The sequence below is a fragment of the Hirundo rustica genome, chromosome 6 (assembly GCF_015227805.2).
Source record: "Hirundo rustica isolate bHirRus1 chromosome 6, bHirRus1.pri.v3, whole genome shotgun sequence".
Taxonomy (NCBI): domain Eukaryota; kingdom Metazoa; phylum Chordata; class Aves; order Passeriformes; family Hirundinidae; genus Hirundo; species Hirundo rustica.
In genome coordinates this window covers 28,826,927-28,846,045 of record NC_053455.1, presented here as the reverse complement: position 1 = coordinate 28,846,045, position 19,119 = coordinate 28,826,927, and the positions used below count along the sequence as shown (strand labels likewise).

The window sequence follows — 19,119 nt, the reverse complement described above, 5'->3', positions numbered from 1 at the left end:
ACAGTATTTACAATTTTCCTTTTATTTCTATGCTATGTTTCCTTTTTCCCAGCAGAGAGAAGGTAGACAGCTACTACTGTGTCCTTTTCAATGATGAACACCATTCTTATGATCATGTCATCTACAGCCTGCAGAGAGCACTTGGCTGTGAACTTGGTGAAGCCCAGTTGCATACAACTGCCATAGATAAAGAGGTTAGTGCATTTCGGATATCAGAGAGAGCCGCCTTCTAATCATTAGGAGTTACTACTGCCGTCAGTTGGATACTGAATCTTTGTTTCTAGTTGTTGGAGCATGAGGAGAGAAAGGCACATGGCTGGGCGACTCTTAGTCAGCGCTTGTTTCTCAGGTGTGGAGAATTTGCTTAGGAAGCACAAATCTCTGATTATACTCTGCTCTTTCCTGTACTTTGTGCCAGGTGGAGACTTGATATGGTTTGTATTTAAAGTATTCTGCAGAAGTCTTTCTCATCTATTTTAAAGTATACATGAATTTTCCTTGTTTAATAATAAGATACTCAGACTTAGTTGTTGTGTTGTTAATTTGGATAGCTTTTTTTTACAGACAATTGTGTTAATTTTTATTTGCTTCTAGGTGTTTAATAGCACCGTGAGTGATATTGGGCCCTGTTTTTCTATTATGTATAAAAAACATAGCAAGGATTTTGCGATATTTTGGGTTTGCTTTATATTGGTCTCATGCTCAATATTTTCTTAAACAGGGTCGTAGAGCTGTTAAGGCAGGACATTATGCCTCCTGTCAGGAAGCAAAAGAAGAAATTAAGGTAACTTCCTAAAGTATTTTTCACAAAAAAACACCCCATACCAACCTAATTAGTTTTAATACTTAGCACTTACTTGTCTGCTGTACAGTCTTTAGCTCAGTGTTTCCATGGTTTTATAACTTGTCTGTGAACATTTTAGAATTAAATTTACACCACCACATTTTAGATAGATATCTTCAGAAATAAATCATTGAACTGTTCTCTTTGTTTTGCTTGGGAGAGATGGTGGGTAGTGGAAATAAATAATGAAATTAATGTTATTTTATTTTATATGTACTAATATTCATCTGACTCCTAGAGGCATTCTGAAAATGTTTCTCAACGACCGCTTCACGTGGAGGTTCTGCATGCTGATGTTATGGCACACCAGAAGTTTGCCTTGCGCCTTGGTTCTTGGCTAAACAAACTCATGAGCTATTCAAGTAAGCATTACTGGATTTTGTTACAATAATGCCATGCCAGTATTTGAATGAATTAAGCAGCGTTATATATGGTATTCCATCAATTAAATTACTTTGATGTTCTTTCTAATCAGAAAATTAATAATGCAGTAGCATGGGTGCTGATATCTGTTAGTGAGGTTATGAATAGCAGTACTTTTCCTTCTTGTTGAAATAAATGTGTTTGTTTCCTGATGGAGCACTATCAAAGTTTTAGTATTCTCAGCATCACACACACTCAGTGTGTGACTCCTTTACTTAAAAGCTGCCCTCCTCAGTCCTGATGGAAAGCCACAGAACATCTTTATCAGTGAAAACATACATCCACTGCTTACATTAATTCCTGCTTCCAATTTGATAGCTGTGATTCATTAGGAAGTGTCAATAAAACTAGTAAAGTAAAACATTAACTAAAAAAAAAAAATTCCTGTAGTGGAAAGTCTATTTCAAACTTTCAAACATTTTTCTGGTGTTTAATGATGCTTACAGTTTAAAGCTTTCTGAATCAATGTACTTTGGATTTGTTATTGTTTTTTTCATACCTGTGTCTTGCCACACTAATATGAAATTTCTCCACACAGTACAAGTATGCATTGATAAAGCTCTACTCACTCCTTATCCTCCTTCTTGATAGGAAAATCTGGTGGTCTGCTTTAGCCCCTTCGTAAGCTTAGTTAATGGAGTGAATTTCTTCTCATTTTTCCTGAGTGCTTGCTGATCTTCCACTTGAAATACATAGAACTGTACCTTTCTGTAATTCTTTATGGTGTTTTACAAGTTTTAGTGTTCTGTTCTTTTCAAGGTTGTGTTTATTTTGCCAGTGGTATTTTCTTGCTGATCTGAATTCCTCAGACAGTTCTTTCAATCAGTACAAATTTTTGAGTGTGGATTATTTCAAAGTTTCTAGTGAAAGTTTGATTTTTATCCAAGTAAGTTAACAGATACTTTTATATTTTAGGAGAATCTTTAAGTACAAAGATTGAAGTCGAACATTCCTGCTCTTGTGGATTTTATACAGAGGCTTTATGAGCCTGATGTTCTGTACTCAGCTGGAACTTCTTTTTGGTGTGATGGTTCCTGTTCTTTTCATGGTTTGTTTTGTTTCAAGTGGTAGAACATGAATCAAGAAACATTTAATAATGTTAATTTCCAGGTAGTCAGGAATTTGATTCACACTCTTCACTTTTCCTTTTCAAATTAGTAACACAAGACCTCATTTTGGAACATTAAAAACCCATGGTTGGCTGTGATATGTTGATCCCCAAAACTACTTCAAGTACTGTGTTTATGGATAGGTGCAAGAAAATAGAAAAGGATTTCTGAAATTCTACAAAAGACTTGACTTTCAAGGCCTGAGGCAGTGACCAGCAGAGACTTGCCTAGCCCTGTGCATTTCTGTGCAGACCCAGTGAAGGCTTCTTATGGATCTGCTTTGTAGAGCTGTTTAAATTATTTTTATTTTAAAATACTGTTCTGCATCACAGGGTTTATTAAATTAGGTAGGCAAGAATAATAGGAAGAAATTAGTAAGGCAAAGGATATATGCGAGTATGTTCATTGAGGAAAAATGTTCAAAGTGATTCTTAAGTGCCCTTTTTTCTTCTTCTTTTAAGTAACAGAATTCTGTAATTCTAATTTTCTTGTGTCATATAATTTAATTATCAAAACATTCTTGTACAAATGAATATTTTCACCCCTTCAGGTGACTTTCGCCAGATCTTTTGTCAAATATGTCTCAAAGAAGAAGCTGGATCTGAAAATCCCTGCTTTATTAGCAAGTTGATGCTATGGGATGCAAGACTTCATAAAGGTTTGTGTATCTATGTTGCTATCAACTAAAGATTTGTCAAATTAATTTTTCATGTGTGTAACATGTAGGTAAATGAAGTGCTATGCTGTGTAGAATTACATTTCTTCATGGTTTTTATACAGCCTTAATTTTTACAGCTGAGCTAATTTATATTTGGGATATATATTTGCCACCTCAATTTGTCCTGTTTTATGTATCTTGAAAAATCTTTTTAGAAAATGCAACCTGACAATAAGTGTCTTGATGCTTACCCTGTGTTTTAAATACATACCAGTAAATGTCAAAACTCCCCCCAAAATTAATATCTTTGTTCATATACTTCATAACCATTTTGAGGCTTTTAATAATTTTTAATTATAGTTTAGTAATTGGTTCCTTCCCCCCCCACAAAAAACCTGCATCTTAATACAACAAAGTGACATGCATTGTATTGGCTCTTTGCAGGGGCAAGGAAGATTCTTCATGAACTTATCTTCAGTAGTTTTTTCATGGAAATGGAATACAAAAAACTTTTTGCTATTGAATTTGTGAAGGTAAGTGGTTTTGTTTTATGCTATGAATTTGTACTGGTGTTATGAAATTTCCCCCCAAGCTGGAAATTGTTTCAGTATAAATAATGAATTTTAAAGAAGCAGAGTTTCAATAACTGGCTCAGCCTTTATGGAGTGCAGTTAATTAATTCCCATGTCACTGGTTCGTTCCCTCATGTAGGGATTTGCTCATTTGAATGCCATATTGTTAGTATTCTGTGTATCTCTCGAAATGCCAGATGAACTGCAACTGAAATTGGCCTTTCTTTTTGAAAATTAGGTACAGTAATCAAGGAATATACGAAACATAAGACAGGGTGAGACTTTTTAATTATGATAAAGATGATTGATACTTCTTGATTTTTCTTCTGGACTGAAACAAAGCAAACAAAGACTTTGTCTTTTACAGACAGTTGTTGAACAACTATCCCTGCAGTTCACTGCAGGGGGAAGATTTGTTTTACAAGAAGTTAATGTCTTGATTTTTTTTTTTCTTCAGATATTTAATATTTTTTTCAGGGGAATATTGGTTGTAGGCGAAAAAAATGTTGGTTCCAATCAGGCAGATCAGTAAAATTTGTGCTTATCTTCAGAATTAAGGCAGTGGGGGCCATATTGAATTGCTTTGGTGCATCAAGGATGTCATGCTATTTCTGTTGGAACTGCTTCTGTTAGGTGGGAGAAACACATTGAGATGTAATTCTTGTGAATAAAAAAGTAAACATTTTTATTAACATTTGTTTAATGTCCCCAATACTCTCTTTTTCTAGTATTACAAGGCTTTGCAAAAGGAATACATCAGTGATGATCATGACAGAGTTCTCTCTGTGACAGCACTCTCAGTTCAGATGTTCACTGTACCTACTCTGGTATGTACAGCCTGGCTCTGCTAGAGGTGTAAAATAAGTTGAAGAATTGCTAGCAATGCCACCTTTGCAGATTGCTGGATTTGGCAGGGAGTTTTTATGGGTTGCTGAGTTGAATATTAATGATTTTGAGATTTGTTAGGGCCAATATGAAAGCAGGAGCTTGAGTTGGTGTGAAAATTCATTACAGAACATAGAGGGAATGCAGATAAGTATGTTCCTGGCACATTGTTCTCTGCATTAACTTTGCATATTTATTTACTGCTTACCTTTACCCATCTGTGTGACTTTAAAAACAGGGCAAGGGGGTAAAAATGGTTAAATGTCTCCTTGTTGGGGGTGAAATATGGGGAGGAAGTATATCTATAAATTTTAAAGGTTATGTGTTTCTTGGCTGAAATATTAACGTAAAAATTTTTTCGTACGTGATTGTTCTAGAAAAAAAACCCCAGCAAATCCTTTATATAGATGCTGTCAGAATTGAACAAACATACGAAGTTGATAGCAATTACGTTCCTGTGCAGTAAATGCTGTGGGAGATTTTTTATCTTGGACTCTTTGCAAATGCTTAAAACAATTTTTAATCAGAAGGATTGAATCCAAAGGAAAAAATATTTTGATCAAAACATTTAACAAAAACAGGAAGGAAAAATTTTCACTTTGTTCATGCAGGCCCGACATCTTATTGAAGAGCAGAATGTAATCACCACCATTACAGAGACACTCCTAGAAGTGCTTCCTGAATACCTAGACAAAAATGATAAGTTCAACTTCCAAGGCTACAGTCAGGACAAACTGAGCCGGGTATATGCAGTAATATATGACCTCAGGTAAGTGTAAGGCTGAGAAGCTACAGCAGCTCTAAAATGTTCGTAGTACAATGAGGTGTTTCAATTCAGAGCCTGATGATAAAACTACTTTAAAATCAAACCCAAACTCCTCAAAATACGTGCATGAGATACTAATGTTTTCCTTTTCAGTGGAAACTTAAAATTCTAAAATACCAAAATTACATTCTATAAAAACACGGTTTTATTTTCAATTATCTAATTGCATATAATATTTACAATAATAAATACAATTTATCTACTGTAAGACAGTATGGAAAAATTGTCTCCTATTTGCTATTGTTCTGGGAAAGCTGTATAGTCCTTATCTGCGTAGGGTTTTCTAGTTCTGGTACCAAATTGCTCTAATAGACTGAGTAATGTAAGATCAAACCACCCCAAATACCTTGGAATTAAAAAAAAAAAAAATCTGTCCATTTCCAATGATGGAATCACACCAAAGTAGTTCTAGTATTTGGGGAAATTTTCTGAGTACTTTGAGATGGGGAGGGTGGTGTAATTTGATTATGTAATTGATGGTATTAGAACAATTGAAAACAGTTGTATTTCAAGAGCACTTGAAATACAAACATAAGAGAAGTCTGAGCAAAGGCTGATAATATTTTTTTGGGGACAGGTATGTCTTAGTCAGCAAGCCTACAGTATGGACAGACCGTCTGAGGGAGCGTTTTTTAGAAGGATTTGTTTCTTTCCTAAGGATTCTAACTTGCATGCAGGTACTATACATTTAAATAATTTCTTTCTAATACTCTGTTGTAAAGAGATTACAGCTCCTCTTTTTTCCCCATAGTATTGTATTGGATGTAAACATGTAATTACAGTGTTAATTTCTTCAGTCCCTGTTTTGGATGGGTGAAGAAGTCGTGTATAGAAGTAATGCGTGAAGAAGTCATGTGTATAGAAATAATGCTCTTCAGATTTAGTTACATGTATTTTACCTTTTTATTGTGGAATTTTCTGTTGTGTTATGCCCGTGATCACTGATATAGACAAAGTATTCTGTGGGATTTCTATTTCAGGGAATGGAGGAGATAAAAAGACAGATTGGTCAGCACATCGAGGTGGACCCTGACTGGGAAGCAGCTATTGCCATACAGATGCAGCTCAAGAACATTCTTCTGATGTTCCAGGAGTGGTGTGCCTGTGATGCAAGTATCTATTTTCTGGGATTCTTGCATGCTTGCCTTTTGTGAATCTTCCTGAGAGCTTTTGAACTAGCAGCTTTTACAAAAGCTCACTTTTGTTCAATATCCACAAAAAAATTGGTCTGAAGGAATTCGTCTGGGTGTGACAGAGAAAGGAATGACTGTATGATTTTTAAATATAACCTGTGCACTTATTTTAAATTCTAGGAAGAGCTGCTGCTCAGGTCCTACAGTGAATGTCATAAAGCTGTGATGAGGTGCAGCACAAATGGCCGCTCTCGGGAGAAGACAGTATTTCATTTATGTGGCCATACCCTGGAGAGCAGACCCTACAGAGTGTCTGCAGATCCTGTCAGCATACATTTGCCACTGTCTAGGACTCTTGCTGGTAAGTGATGTGTTTTGATTGCTGATTAAACCGTGTTAGTCATCCATCTCTGTTTCTTTACTCCAGAAAACATTTGGAATAAGTGCTTCACAGGTCAGTTGCTCTCTGGCTTTCTGACATTCTCATGATCAGGAAGATGTGTTCCCCATGTGTCCCACTAAAGGAAGGTTTTTCTCAAAACAACATTTCCATGGAGGTTGGAGGATGTCTTTTTAAATGGAAGAAAGAGAAGTCAGTCAAGAAGGAAAAAATTTTTATGAGATCTTTAGTTTTCTCTGAAGTGTTTCTGGTTCTGTTTCTGTCTGCTTTATCTAAAGTAATACTCATTATTAATGTACTTGAATTTATTTTCCAGTCATATATATCTTAGGACTGTTAAAATGCTCTTCCTAAAAGACATACATTTGCACAAGGCCAGGACAGGCTTTCTGGCAGAATACAATCACTGCTTTCTTTAGAATACAAATGAAACCATATGCTATTATGAAGCTGTAGATTCTTTATCACATAATTTGATACCAAGATGTCATCTGTTAAGCCTTGTAGTCTTGAAATTAATTTACTACGATATATGATTTAAAAGTGAAATAAAAAATTTGCTAATATTATATAGCATCTCAATTTAGATGGAATTGATTCATTCATTCAATGTAAATTTTTTCATAAAATAATGGATTGTAAGACTAGTAGGAACTGTTGTGATAATGTAATGGATCTTCTGTCTCAAAAAAAAGGAAAGTATGAAGTCTTTCCTAAACAAACTTGGACTTTTTTTTCTGTAGTTCTCTGAATTGTAGATGATTTAGCTAACGTTTAGAAGGAGTTGGAGAACCTTCGCTAATTTTGATTTATTTTCTGATTTTTATTCCTTGGTTTTGTAGGTCTTCATGTACGATTAAGCAAGACTGGAGCCATCTCAAGATTGCACGAGTTTGTTTCTCCTGTAAGAGACTTTTTTTTTTAATCTCAAATGCTTTTGTGATTTACACTCTAGAAAGAAAAAAGCCTCAAGCTATATCCTCTAACCTTCATGGCACACATACAAGTGATTCTTCAGCTGTCAATATATTCATTAGGACTTACACTTTTAAAACCACTGGCAGATTTATCCTGAGGTGTTATTAATTTTTTTCTCCTTTTGGAAACTCTAGGAAGACTTCCAAGTGGAATTGCTAGTGGAATATCCTTTGCGTTGTCTTGTCCTGGTTGCGCAGGTTGCTGCAGAGATGTGGAGAAGGAATGGGCTCTCCCTGATAAGCCAGGTACTCCCTACAGTGTTCAGTGGTGAGCTGATCCTGCTGGTGTTTGCTCAGTAGTGCTGCCAGGGCTTCATCCAGCGCGGAGAGAGGTCACGCGGCCACTCCTACAGTAAAGAGAAAAATTTCTAGGTGGAAATTTAGGTTATGTGGTTTTATCTCTAGCTTCAGCAATGGCTTACCTCCCTATCCTAAATGGGTATTTTCATCTATGTTATGACTCTTTCTTACTCTGTGAAATAGTATTCATGTTGCTGATGTCTACTTGTAAGCTACTTTCAGATCTCATAATCACTGCATAAGTACTTCTTAGTACTCTTGCTTTTAACAGAAAAAGTTAGAAGTTCCTCATGGTGTATGGGAGTTACTATATACAAAAGTTAAACTGTTTTAGTCTCACACTAAACTTTTGTGAACCCTATAGCTAGGCATACAAACATCTTCTAATACTTGTGACTTCTATTGCAAGAGTAGAGGTAAAGGGAAGAGTCTAACCTTGCATTTGACTTGTTTGACTTCACATTGGGGTATTTTTGTTGTGGTTGTTTATTTTTCTTCCTTTGATGGCAGAAATTCTCTGCTAACCTTGCACAGGACCCTTTGATGAAATCAAAGCAGATCTTGGTAAATCCCTGCAGAATTGTCTTTCTGACAACTAGGGTAGGAGAAGGAGGATGTTTTGACTTAATTCAGTAGCAGCCATTGGAGTTATGTCCTGTTGGAAGGGGGTGTGAAGTATGGGATAGACTTTTTTTGGATAGGTAAAAAAATATTTTTCGCTTCCATTAAAATGCATATTTATTTTGAAAGAAATATGGACTTGCCTTTAGTCAATAGAGGTTTGGTACAGTTAGAAAAGCCTCAGAGATTAACTGAAGCACATTTGGTAGTTCATTACTTTATAGCTCTGTTTTTGCTTTCCTTTTTCTTAGGTATTCTATTATCAAGATGTTAAATGCAGAGAAGAGATGTACGATAAGGACATCATCATGCTCCAGGTATAATGTTCTGAATCATCACCTAGCTGTCATTTTTTAAAAATTCAGTTAATTATTTTGCATTATTTTGAAATAGCAAGTGATGTTCATATTAATTTGGGTTTTTTGATAGATAGGTGCATCTCTTATGGATCCAAACCAGTTTCTCCTGCTGATACTGCAGAGATATGAGCTTGCTGATGCTTTCAAAAAGATCAAACCCACCAAAGATCAGGTAAGTAGCAAATACTTGTGCTGTTTAATTTGTCAGCTTTGAGTATATGAAACATCAATTTAAAAAAACTAACTACTGTAGATAACTGCATTTTTAAGGCCATGCTAGAAGTCAGTAGACACAGGAGGTGGTGGATAGGTAAATTGTATTTGGAATTGGTAGGGGCTTCCTCAAAATTAAAAAGCAAGGTTTTGCCCCTTTTGGACCTTTATTTCATAGGGCATCTACCAAAATCCACATAAATTACTTCACTGTAGCATTTCAATGTCTCGTAGGCTGTGTTACTTGCTTTTATTTTGGTTGGAAGTTTCTTGGATGGTTATGCTACTTCTTGTGGCTTGAACTTTGATCTAACCCTTCATTTGGGATACTTTTTTTAGCTGTTGTTTCTTTTCTTGTGTGTGAATCTTGCACTGTAGTTGCTGTATAGTATCTCCTCTACCAGAGCAGGCACTTTTTCTAGCTTGTTAGAATTGAAATTTCTTTCTAGAGTACAATACTTCAGCGAAGTAGTAGATATGAAGGCTGAACTCAGTGTCGTTTGATGGATGGCTTTTTCTGCATTTTTGTTTTTGGTTTTTTAACCTGATTTCTCTCATTTTTGCAGGATTTGATTAAGCAATATAATGTTTTAATAGAAGAGATGCTACAGATTCTCATCTATGTCGTGGGTAAGTTTCATTTCTCTCTATTGTTGTAGTAATGGATTATTGTTTTGACAGAGCAGACTTGCGCATTTTCTTTAACATAATGTAGAGAGGATACTGGAGAGTGCCTCTTTTAAACAGGTGATTCAATAACACAAGTATTTGTCAGCTGGAAGCAATAGGAGTTGGACAGTGAAAAAAGCTGGGTTTTGATATGTTTTATGATAACCTCATAATTGACATTAAAGTAGAATATGAAGAGAGTCCATCTTGACCCATTTTGTTAGGAAGCTAGGCTAAGAAACATTTTTACTCTGAGACACTTGGGACACGCTTCTGACAAATGCAAGCTTGTGCAATGAAACATCCCAGCAATATCAGCAGCAAAATCCAAATTGGCTTTATACCCATCATAATTGCCATTCTTCTTTTGGTTCACTCTGATAGGGGAAAGATATGTGCCTGGAATCAGTAATGTGACAAAAGAAGATGTAATAATGAGAGAAATCATCCATCTGTTATGTATTGAACCAATGGCTCACAGTGCAATTACCAAGTCCTTGCCTGAAAACGTGAGTCCTGATTTATTTACTTTTTACCTTTATTTACTTTTCCTTGTTTACTGTCTTTCTTCTTTAGCTTTCATGTCTTTATCTGGAAGCATTTCTAAAATAAAGCTTAAATGTTGTTTTGAGAATTACAAAGTGGTATGACAAAGGGGCTTACACACCTTACTAATGTAGAAGTAAATGTCATGGATTCAAGTATGGACTGATCTGGAAAGACTTGATAGGGAGTTATGCTTTTTGATTAAGAGGTGAGATTTTTTTTAAAATATTCAGCTGTAGTTCCAGATTCAAAAAGAAAAGTTGTGAATTTTTCTGGTTTGGCCCTGTAGAATGATTGAGCTGGATTCCATTCTGCCCTGTGTACTATTGCTAAATCTATGCCTGTAATTGTGATCACTTAAACTTGTGTAGATCCATTTGAAGTCAAGTGTTGTACATGTCTATTTGAAAACAAGCTTTCCTTGCCCATTCCATTACAGTTGTTGAAGATTCAAGCAAAGGGGAGGGATGTGGATTAGATTTTACAGTCTGTGCAAGTGTTCAGGGCCAGCAATCAATGCAAAACCCCCTAAATTTTTGTTGTAAATGAAATAGCCTGAAATATTATCGTAATATCCACATTCACTGTTTTAAAATATCTCACTCTCTTTTTTTCCCTTTGTTAAGATTGGGTGAGCATTGGCCTGTTTCTAGAGATCAGCTCTGTTATTAATGAAGTTCTGCATGATTCAGTAGAAGTATTATATATCTTTGATACTTCCTTGGAACTTGCTAATTATGAATATCTGCTTTCTGATTAACAGTGGGCAAAAGATAAAAGTTCATGAATTAGGGAATTACCTGAATTCGTTTGTCTATTTTTGTTACGCATAGCGTAATAACCGAAGATACTTGAATCATTATATGTTTATCCCAAACTAAATTTTTTACCAGGAGAACAATGAAACTGGCTTGGAGAATGTAATTGATAAAGTGGCTACATTCAAGTAAGTTCTTAATGTTGTCTTATAAGTAGCTTGGATGTGAAATAAAATTTCTTAGATTATGTTTGGGTTAAACACGATGAACTACAGTCTCTGTTCAGCTAATATTTTGCTGCCTTGAAATAAATATATTAGCAAATATGCATAGGAAAGAACAGTGTGCAGAATACTCTACACTGCTGCTGTTTCTCTCCCTCTCCTCAAATTCAGTTTGAGGAGTCTCAGTTTAGTTTAGTAATCTCAGGTCCTAGTGGGAGAATCTTCAGAAGTTCATTTTTTTTTTTTTTTTTCAAAAATGGTTAGGAAGGTTAAGAAGTCATTGTACCTTTGACAACCATTATCTAGTAACTGTTGTGTTATTTAGTTGCTGTTTTTCTGGAACTTGCCCTTTTTTCCCTGAAAATTAATTTTATGTATAAATATATATATGTGTGTGTATGCAAATATAGAACAATAAATTGTAGTTGGAAAAAAACCAGTTTAAATGTGTGCAATTTTTGTCAGAAAAACGTCTTATTTTAGTTATAGTAAATTATTTTAAATATCATGTGGCTTGCTTGTTCATGTTTAATTAAGAACAACTGTAGGTTGTTACTAGGAATCTAACTTTGAGAATTATATGAAAAGTTAAAAAAAATCTCACTTGCTGGAAAGCAGCAAGTATTACTTGTTTTTACTTTGGTTGAAGAAAAGTTTAAATTTTGTGGAATAACATCCAATGTCTGAAATTCTAAGCCATGCAGTTAAAAAGACTTTTCAGAGGCTTTACAGCGTGCTCTAGAGGGTATAGACTAGAAATATTTTGCCCCGGAAATGTTTACTCCTGTAAATCCTGTCTTGAAAATTTAAGACTCGTAACTGTACTCACTCTCTGCTTTTAATAAGTTGGTGAGTAGCCATTACAATTCCTGCTTCTTCAGAAAATAAATTGTGTTTGTTTGCATTCAAAGATGTGCTGAACATATGTTACTAAATGGTATATTGTGAAATATTTCTCTGTAAGGAAACCAGGTGTCTCTGGCCATGGAGTTTATGAACTGAAGGATGAATGTTTGAAGGAATTCAATATGTTCTTTTATCACTACACTAAGACCCAGCATAGCAAGGTAAGCAGTGTAAGATTCACTCTCAAACGTGTTAAAAAATAGTACACACTTACCAATGTTTAAAGAATTTTGCTGAATTAATGCAATCTAAAGAAATTGATTCAGTAAAGAGTATATGGAGCTACCTTCAAAACTAAACATTCCATGAAGTTAAGATTTTGAATACAAATTTGCATGGTGTGATTTGCCTTAGTGTTTCCTTTGTAACAACTTGTGTATTAACTCAGGTGAGAACAAAATGTGGTAAGAATTATCTTTGCACTGGGAAACCCCAAACTTTGCTTTTATAACTCTTGCTGAGGAAGCAAATATGTCCAATTATTTATCTTTACTACGAATTTAAATGCAAAATGGAATGCTGTTAAACATGTTTCAGAAAAATTCTAGTACACAACCAGGCAATTACTATGTATCTTGCCATATTTCTAGTGTAGGGCTTCTCATTATTTCATTAATCTCATTATTGTGTACTTCTATAGAGGTGCTGATGCAACAACACTTCTTTTTCTGTAGGCTGAACATACACAAAAGAAAAGAAGAAAACAGGAAAACAGGGATGAAGGTAAAATTCTAAAATTGATGAGTCAACAAATGTGCTAATTTTGTAGTTTATGTGGTTGTGTATATCTACTGAGCTTTGGGAGATGTCTTGTGACTTCATAGTGGATAGTTGAGTTCATACTAAATTTGTTTTGATTTGTAGTAGTTGTCATTAATTAGCACCTGGCATTTCTTTTGTTTTTTTATCATGGGCAAGAATTCTGGCATTTTTAGTTTAATTTACATATAGGGAAATAAACATGACACAGTAGCTATTGACAAACCCATGAACTCAGAGATTTTATAGTGGAGTAACTAAGAGGCAAAAGTTTAGTGTTTTTTGTGAGCAGTTTCTGTAGCAGAATATTGAGACATTATAGAGGCATGTACAGAAGGTTGCCACAGGAACTAATGCTCATATCCATTCTGTAATACAAGAATGAGATTCAAGTTTTAGAAATAATTTTTTATAAGCTATGAATACATAAAACAACGAATCCCCATGTTTCTATTGTAACACAAATGTTATTTCCCTTTTGAGTTTACTTTTACCCATTCAAGTCATAAGTATTTAATTGAGTTGATTTGAGGAGGACTTGGTAAGCTGAACAAATAAGTACAGTGTAGAATTTGATAAACTCTACTTTGCCCCTTCCCCTTTCACTCTGGAAGCTTAAAATGTTATCAGGGGAATTAATTTTGTTGAAATTTTTAGAAATGCAGTTATTTAGATGTAGTTGTCAGAGACTCATGCAATTAAGCTGTACAGTTCCAAAATACCAAGGTATCTGTTGACACTCACGTATGTTCCCCTGAGGCTGCCTTTATTGTTGCAGGTACTTCCTGCATATTCTTTTATGTGGCTGTGTTGTCTTTGTCAGTAACTTCATTCAGCCTGAGTTGTCAAAAGGATGATGTTTGCAGAAACACTGCATTCACAGAGGTTCTCTGAAAATAGGCATTCAGGTATCTGGAGACTGAAGTCAGTGGTTCCTGGTAGGGAAAGGCTGCAGTGTTAAATGAGGTGCTGTTATAGATGCCAAGATGCCTTATCAGAGTTCCAGTATTAAGTCACCAAATGTACATAATCAGAAATTACTGGAATGCCAGTAAAAAAACATTTAGAGCTCCAGACATGTGACACTGTTGTGTGGAATCTCCACTCCTCACTTTTGTTTAACTACTTGAAAATCTTCCATCTGATGCAAAGCACAAACTGTATGTTTAATAGTGAGACATAAATAAGGCCATTCAGAGTGTTAAAAATCTGCATTTACAGATAGAACTAATACTTATGATTGATTGTTTAATTTAGCTTGCATGTGTTTTCCATGAGAATTTACTAAAAGTACTTGGTTTTGCCAAAGATGAAAGTTGGCTTAGGCACGCAATCGTGTATGAGCACGGTTTTATTTAAAGGTCCAGTTTTTCTTCCGCTGAAATGAATGCTTGTACTCTCTCCTTCTGGGTGGGATGTCAGTTCATTGATATGCTTGCACATCTGTTTCCTAGCATTGCCACCACCTCCTCCTCCAGACTTCAGTCCTGCATTCAGCAACGTGGTGAGGATTCTGAACTGCGACGTTATGATGCACATCCTGCGGACCCTTCTGCAGCGGGCAGTGGAATTGGAAACACACTTGTGGACTGAGGCAATGATCCAAATGGTATGGTTGGCCTTGGTCATCTTCTGATGGTCATTCCTGTGCTGACTGCTTATTATAAGATCAAAATATGGAAAGATTAACTTGAATATTTTTGTCCCCAAACCTGTTTTTATTAATCTTACTGGCAAAGAAAATATTTTTAGTATTATCTATCTCTACTGTGAAATAGAAACATGATACATAATAGTATTAAAGTTTTCTATTTTACTTTACTCCCTGTGTTGCCTCATTACTTAAACTGTTTTAATATGTAATTCTCCTTACCTCCTCTTTTTCTTGGAACTTCACAATTAAGTAACCCTTTGATAATTGGAATTCCTTCATTTTTTGAGCTGCAGAGTCTCCAAATACATAAATGTCTTTGGGGCCTCAGTCATGAAATAATAGAATTTTTGTAAGTATTTAAATGTTTAATTTTACTGCGGTGACTTTAGTCTTCTAAAAAATTGTTGAAATGTTCTTTGGAGGTGTCTTTTGTTTGTTTGTTTTAGCGGGGTTGTTATTTTAATATTTATAGAATATAAATTTAATATTTATAGAATTAGGACCTGAATTACAGACCATTTGAATTAATCAGTTTTGTTAAAGTGTATAGATTGTTTAATTGCCTTGTCAATCCTGCTAATCATTGGATTATGGAATTAGCCAAGTACAGATTTTATATCAGCAAAAGGACAAAATTTCACGTATTACTAATATAAAGCATGTGCAAGTTGATGAATTATAGAGCTACTAATATGCAGTAAATTTATATTGTGCTTCTTTTATTTCACCCTCCATGTATGATCTCTGCATTTTCATGTGTTTTATCATTAATATAATAAATATATAATATAGAACTGTATTAAATATCCTTATTTTATATGCCAGCTTTCCATATCTTAAGCATTGAATGAGACTAACTATTTTTCTCTCTTTTTTCCAGGTGCTTCATCTCCTTTCTTTAGGGTTACTAGAAGAGAAGCAGCAATTACAGAAGTGTCCTGAGGAAGAAGTAACCTTTGATTTTTATCATAAAGCAACACGTATGTTTCATTTTCTTAAGAGTACAACTAGGCTAACTTGATTCTGTAAGGACTCAAGTAAACTAGAAGAAATTATTCAGTGATTTAGTCAGAAAGGTTTTATTTTATGCTATATAGTTAAAACCTGGTAATTTTTTTTTGTTTGTTTGTTTAATAATTAAGAAACCAAGCTTGAGCTAGCTTCCTCTGTTCCCAGTTGCCAGGTGGGCTGAAGAGGATATGTGCTTCCCTTCCTTGGAAAGAAATGAAAAGTACTACTAGTGTTATGTAACTGAAAATGGCTTTTCCTTCACAGGAACAGCACTGAAACGGAAACTAACGACTCTTTTCTAAAATGGCAGCGGATTTAAGTGAACCGTGTCCATCGTTGGTTCTCTTGAGCTGTAGAATTACTGATTTCCCTGCAAGTTAATCTTTTACTTTGGGAGTGAAAATAGAAACTGACCTTAGTGGCTGTGGCATGTACCCTTTTCTTTTTCAAATCTCTATAGAGCATTTCTTGCTCTATTGCATTCAGGGTTACTGTGTGGGAGTTGGAATCTGCATTTTCTAAATAATCTTCCATCTTCTGCCTCGCTGTGTAAAAATAAATTTTAAAATTCCATTATTAAGGTAAACATAACTGTAACTTGTGAGATGCAGTAAAGATAAGAAATGTGAAGTAAAATCATAGAATCATAGAATTGTTTCTATTGGAAAAGACCTCTAAGACCATTAAGTCCAAATGTTAAGTGAGCGCTGCTAAGTGCACCACTGAACCATGTTCCTAAACATCCTATCTATGTATCTTTGAAATACCTTCTACAAGAACAAACACTTATAACTACTGAGGTGCCTTTTAGTTTTTAAAAAATGTTGTGTTTGAAAAGCACTCCCAATTCACGTGGTTTTTTTTTTCTTAATGTTGAGAAAGGAGAAGTATCATCACTCTGAAAGTATTTCCATTTAAGAAGCTTCATGTCACCTATAGGAGTGCAATAAAAGTCAAAATTATAACTGAGATGCTAGAGAATGCTTTGGTAGCTTTAGTTTTGCATAACCAGAAAAATCAAAGCCCCATTTACACGAAAAGGATGCAAAAGTGATCAGGTTTTTTTGTAAGAAAGCTCTTATTTAGACACAGTTTATTAAAAGGAAGTTCTTTTTGTGATGTATTGGTCTCCCTACTGAAAATGTAAAATTAATTCTGTATGAAAAGTGCTGCAAAAGAAATATTGAAGAGAATGGTATCATTTTAAAGCATTCTTGTGTTAGAGAAGAGCCCAGAATGCTATGGACTCTCAACAAGTTGAGAGGAAGGAAATAATTACTGCAATTACAATAGCTTTTGTGATTAGAGGTAAACATGTACACACTAAGCTGTTAGCAAACATAGGTGAGCTCTAAGGAGCTTTACTGCTTCCCCCTGAAGAAGTGAAAGGTGATTCTTTTTTAAGCAGACAATTAAGCAAAAATTCTCTAAAGCAGAAATAATTGATGAGCAAGGGGATAAATTCTATTATTTATAACTGGAAAAAACAGATGAAACTATGCCAGAAATGTTACTAGACAGTTTGTGTTCATATATGTGTGTTATATAATTAGCAGTATTTTAGGGCATGTCCATGGTTGTAAGTACATTAAAATGTTAGGGGTTTTTTTTGCTGAAGGCCCTTTTCTATTTTTCACTTCGTAAAGGAATGGGAAGCTCAGCCTTGAATGCTGTGAATGTGTTAATGCTTCTGGAGAAATTGAAGAGAGTTCCTCAGTTAGAGGCACAGAAGGACACAGTCAATTGGATACTGCAGGTACACAAAGGAGAGATAAGTATGATCTGATTTCAGTAGTGTAAAAAACTAATATAAAACATGTTATGATTCCTACATATAATCCATTTACAGCTGCAATGATTTCTTGAGAAGTTTCATCTGTTACAGCATTGTACTTGCTACTTGTACTTTCAAGTATTTGAAGGATCAATTTTTGCTTGGGTAACTCATTCCAATAATGACATTTTTACGTGTATTTCTCATCTATCTGTTACAAAATAACAGCAAATAATGAATAAAGCAGTGTTCTGGGTGTGCACATCCAGTCCTGGGTGTTTCTGTTATTCAGGAATATTGGGTGGTTTAATCCATTTGAAAATCTAAAAATAACATGAAACGAAATACTGGGAATTTGAATCCTGTCTGTCTTAGAATGGATCGAGTTGGAAGGGACCTTAAAAATGATCTAGCTCCAAGCCCTTGCTATGGGCAGGGACACCTTCCAATAGACCAGATTGCCTACAGCCTTATCCAGCCTGGACTTGAACATTTCCAGCATCCACAAATTCTCTGAGCAGCCTGTTCTTTGCTCATGTATTTTAACATTGGAAATGTATTAATCTCAATTGTTATAAGAGCCAAGTTGCGTTTTATTTTTAACACCCAAGTCTCTGTTTTTAGATGTTTGACATGGTGAAGAGATTGAGAGAAAAATCTAGTTTGGCAACAGTAGGAGCTACATCAGGCTCAGAAGCTACAAAAGGTGATGAGGTAATGATAAAAATAAAGCGTCAGTGGAAGTCTTGTATTTAATGTTTTGAATAGCTATTTTCAATAATGTGTCTAAATTTATTGTTGCCTAAAATGATGATTTTTCAAAACTGATTTCTGATATGTTGTCTACAACTAGGATTTAGTTTCCAAGAATAATATTTTTAGTAAGTGAAATTTGTGCTAAGCGTGTTGCGTGGAATTATTAGCAGCTAATGTGAGTTTGGCTGTACTTCTGAGTTAAGTGAAACAATTGAAGGGGCTGGAGGAAGTAATTTGTCTTCATCTTTCCATTCTTGTGTTTGTGATTTGACCACTTTTCTATTATACTGTCATTGTACAATAATTAGAAATACAAATCCACTTTAAATGATGTCTTGTAATTTATGTTACCTGTTGAGAGGTTAATGTCCTTTGCCCTGATTCTATAAAGACATGAGCCTTAAGTAATTACTCTGTCAGTCTCTTTTCCCTTCCCTCAAAACAACATCTGAATCTAGTGGTCAAATGACACAATGAAATGGAGATTGCAAAGATGACTTTAATCCCATGGAATGGTTGTATTTTTAATTGGCATTCAAACAGAAGAGAAGAATCTAAGTACCCTTAGACAGTAAGTGAAGACAGACCAGTTTGCTCTTACACATTTTGTTCGGCCACAGCTTGCTGCCAAGCAATCTCTTGGCTGGTCATTGCATGCCAATTTCTAAACTTACCACACAGCATATGCCGTGTTTCTTTTTTGAGGTGGGTGTCATATGAGCTTTGTTAAAGTATCTAACAA

The 19,119-nt window shown here is 35.0% G+C and overlaps 1 protein-coding gene across 4 annotated transcripts in view; it reads left to right on the top strand.

Moving 5' to 3' along the window:
* UBR1 (ubiquitin protein ligase E3 component n-recognin 1) overlaps positions 1-19,119 on the top strand; it is a 58,556-nt gene that overhangs the window by 15,575 nt on the left and 23,862 nt on the right. For 2 of the 4 annotated variants that reach the window (XM_040066617.2, XM_040066615.2), the window contains exons 6-28: positions 56-194; positions 722-784; positions 1,083-1,206; positions 2,927-3,034; positions 3,479-3,567; positions 4,335-4,433; positions 5,103-5,260; positions 5,895-5,994; positions 6,298-6,426; positions 6,631-6,811; positions 7,693-7,754; positions 7,963-8,073; positions 9,000-9,065; positions 9,178-9,279; positions 9,887-9,950; positions 10,374-10,498; positions 11,429-11,481; positions 12,482-12,584; positions 13,098-13,146; positions 14,637-14,791; positions 15,717-15,816; positions 17,494-17,603; positions 18,246-18,335. In XM_040066617.2, the coding sequence (XP_039922551.1) occupies positions 56-194; positions 722-784; positions 1,083-1,206; positions 2,927-3,034; positions 3,479-3,567; positions 4,335-4,433; positions 5,103-5,260; positions 5,895-5,994; positions 6,298-6,426; positions 6,631-6,811; positions 7,693-7,754; positions 7,963-8,073; positions 9,000-9,065; positions 9,178-9,279; positions 9,887-9,950; positions 10,374-10,498; positions 11,429-11,481; positions 12,482-12,584; positions 13,098-13,146; positions 14,637-14,791; positions 15,717-15,816; positions 17,494-17,603; positions 18,246-18,335 (2,380 nt within the window). Of the gene's footprint in view, positions 1-52; positions 195-721; positions 785-1,082; positions 1,207-2,926; positions 3,035-3,478; positions 3,568-4,334; positions 4,434-5,102; positions 5,261-5,894; positions 5,995-6,297; positions 6,427-6,630; positions 6,812-7,692; positions 7,755-7,962; positions 8,074-8,999; positions 9,066-9,177; positions 9,280-9,886; positions 9,951-10,373; positions 10,499-11,428; positions 11,482-12,481; positions 12,585-13,097; positions 13,147-14,636; positions 14,792-15,716; positions 15,817-17,493; positions 17,604-18,245; positions 18,336-19,119 lie in introns of all 4 variants that reach the window. The other 2 variants (XM_040066616.2, XM_040066614.2) reach the window with 1 other exon arrangement.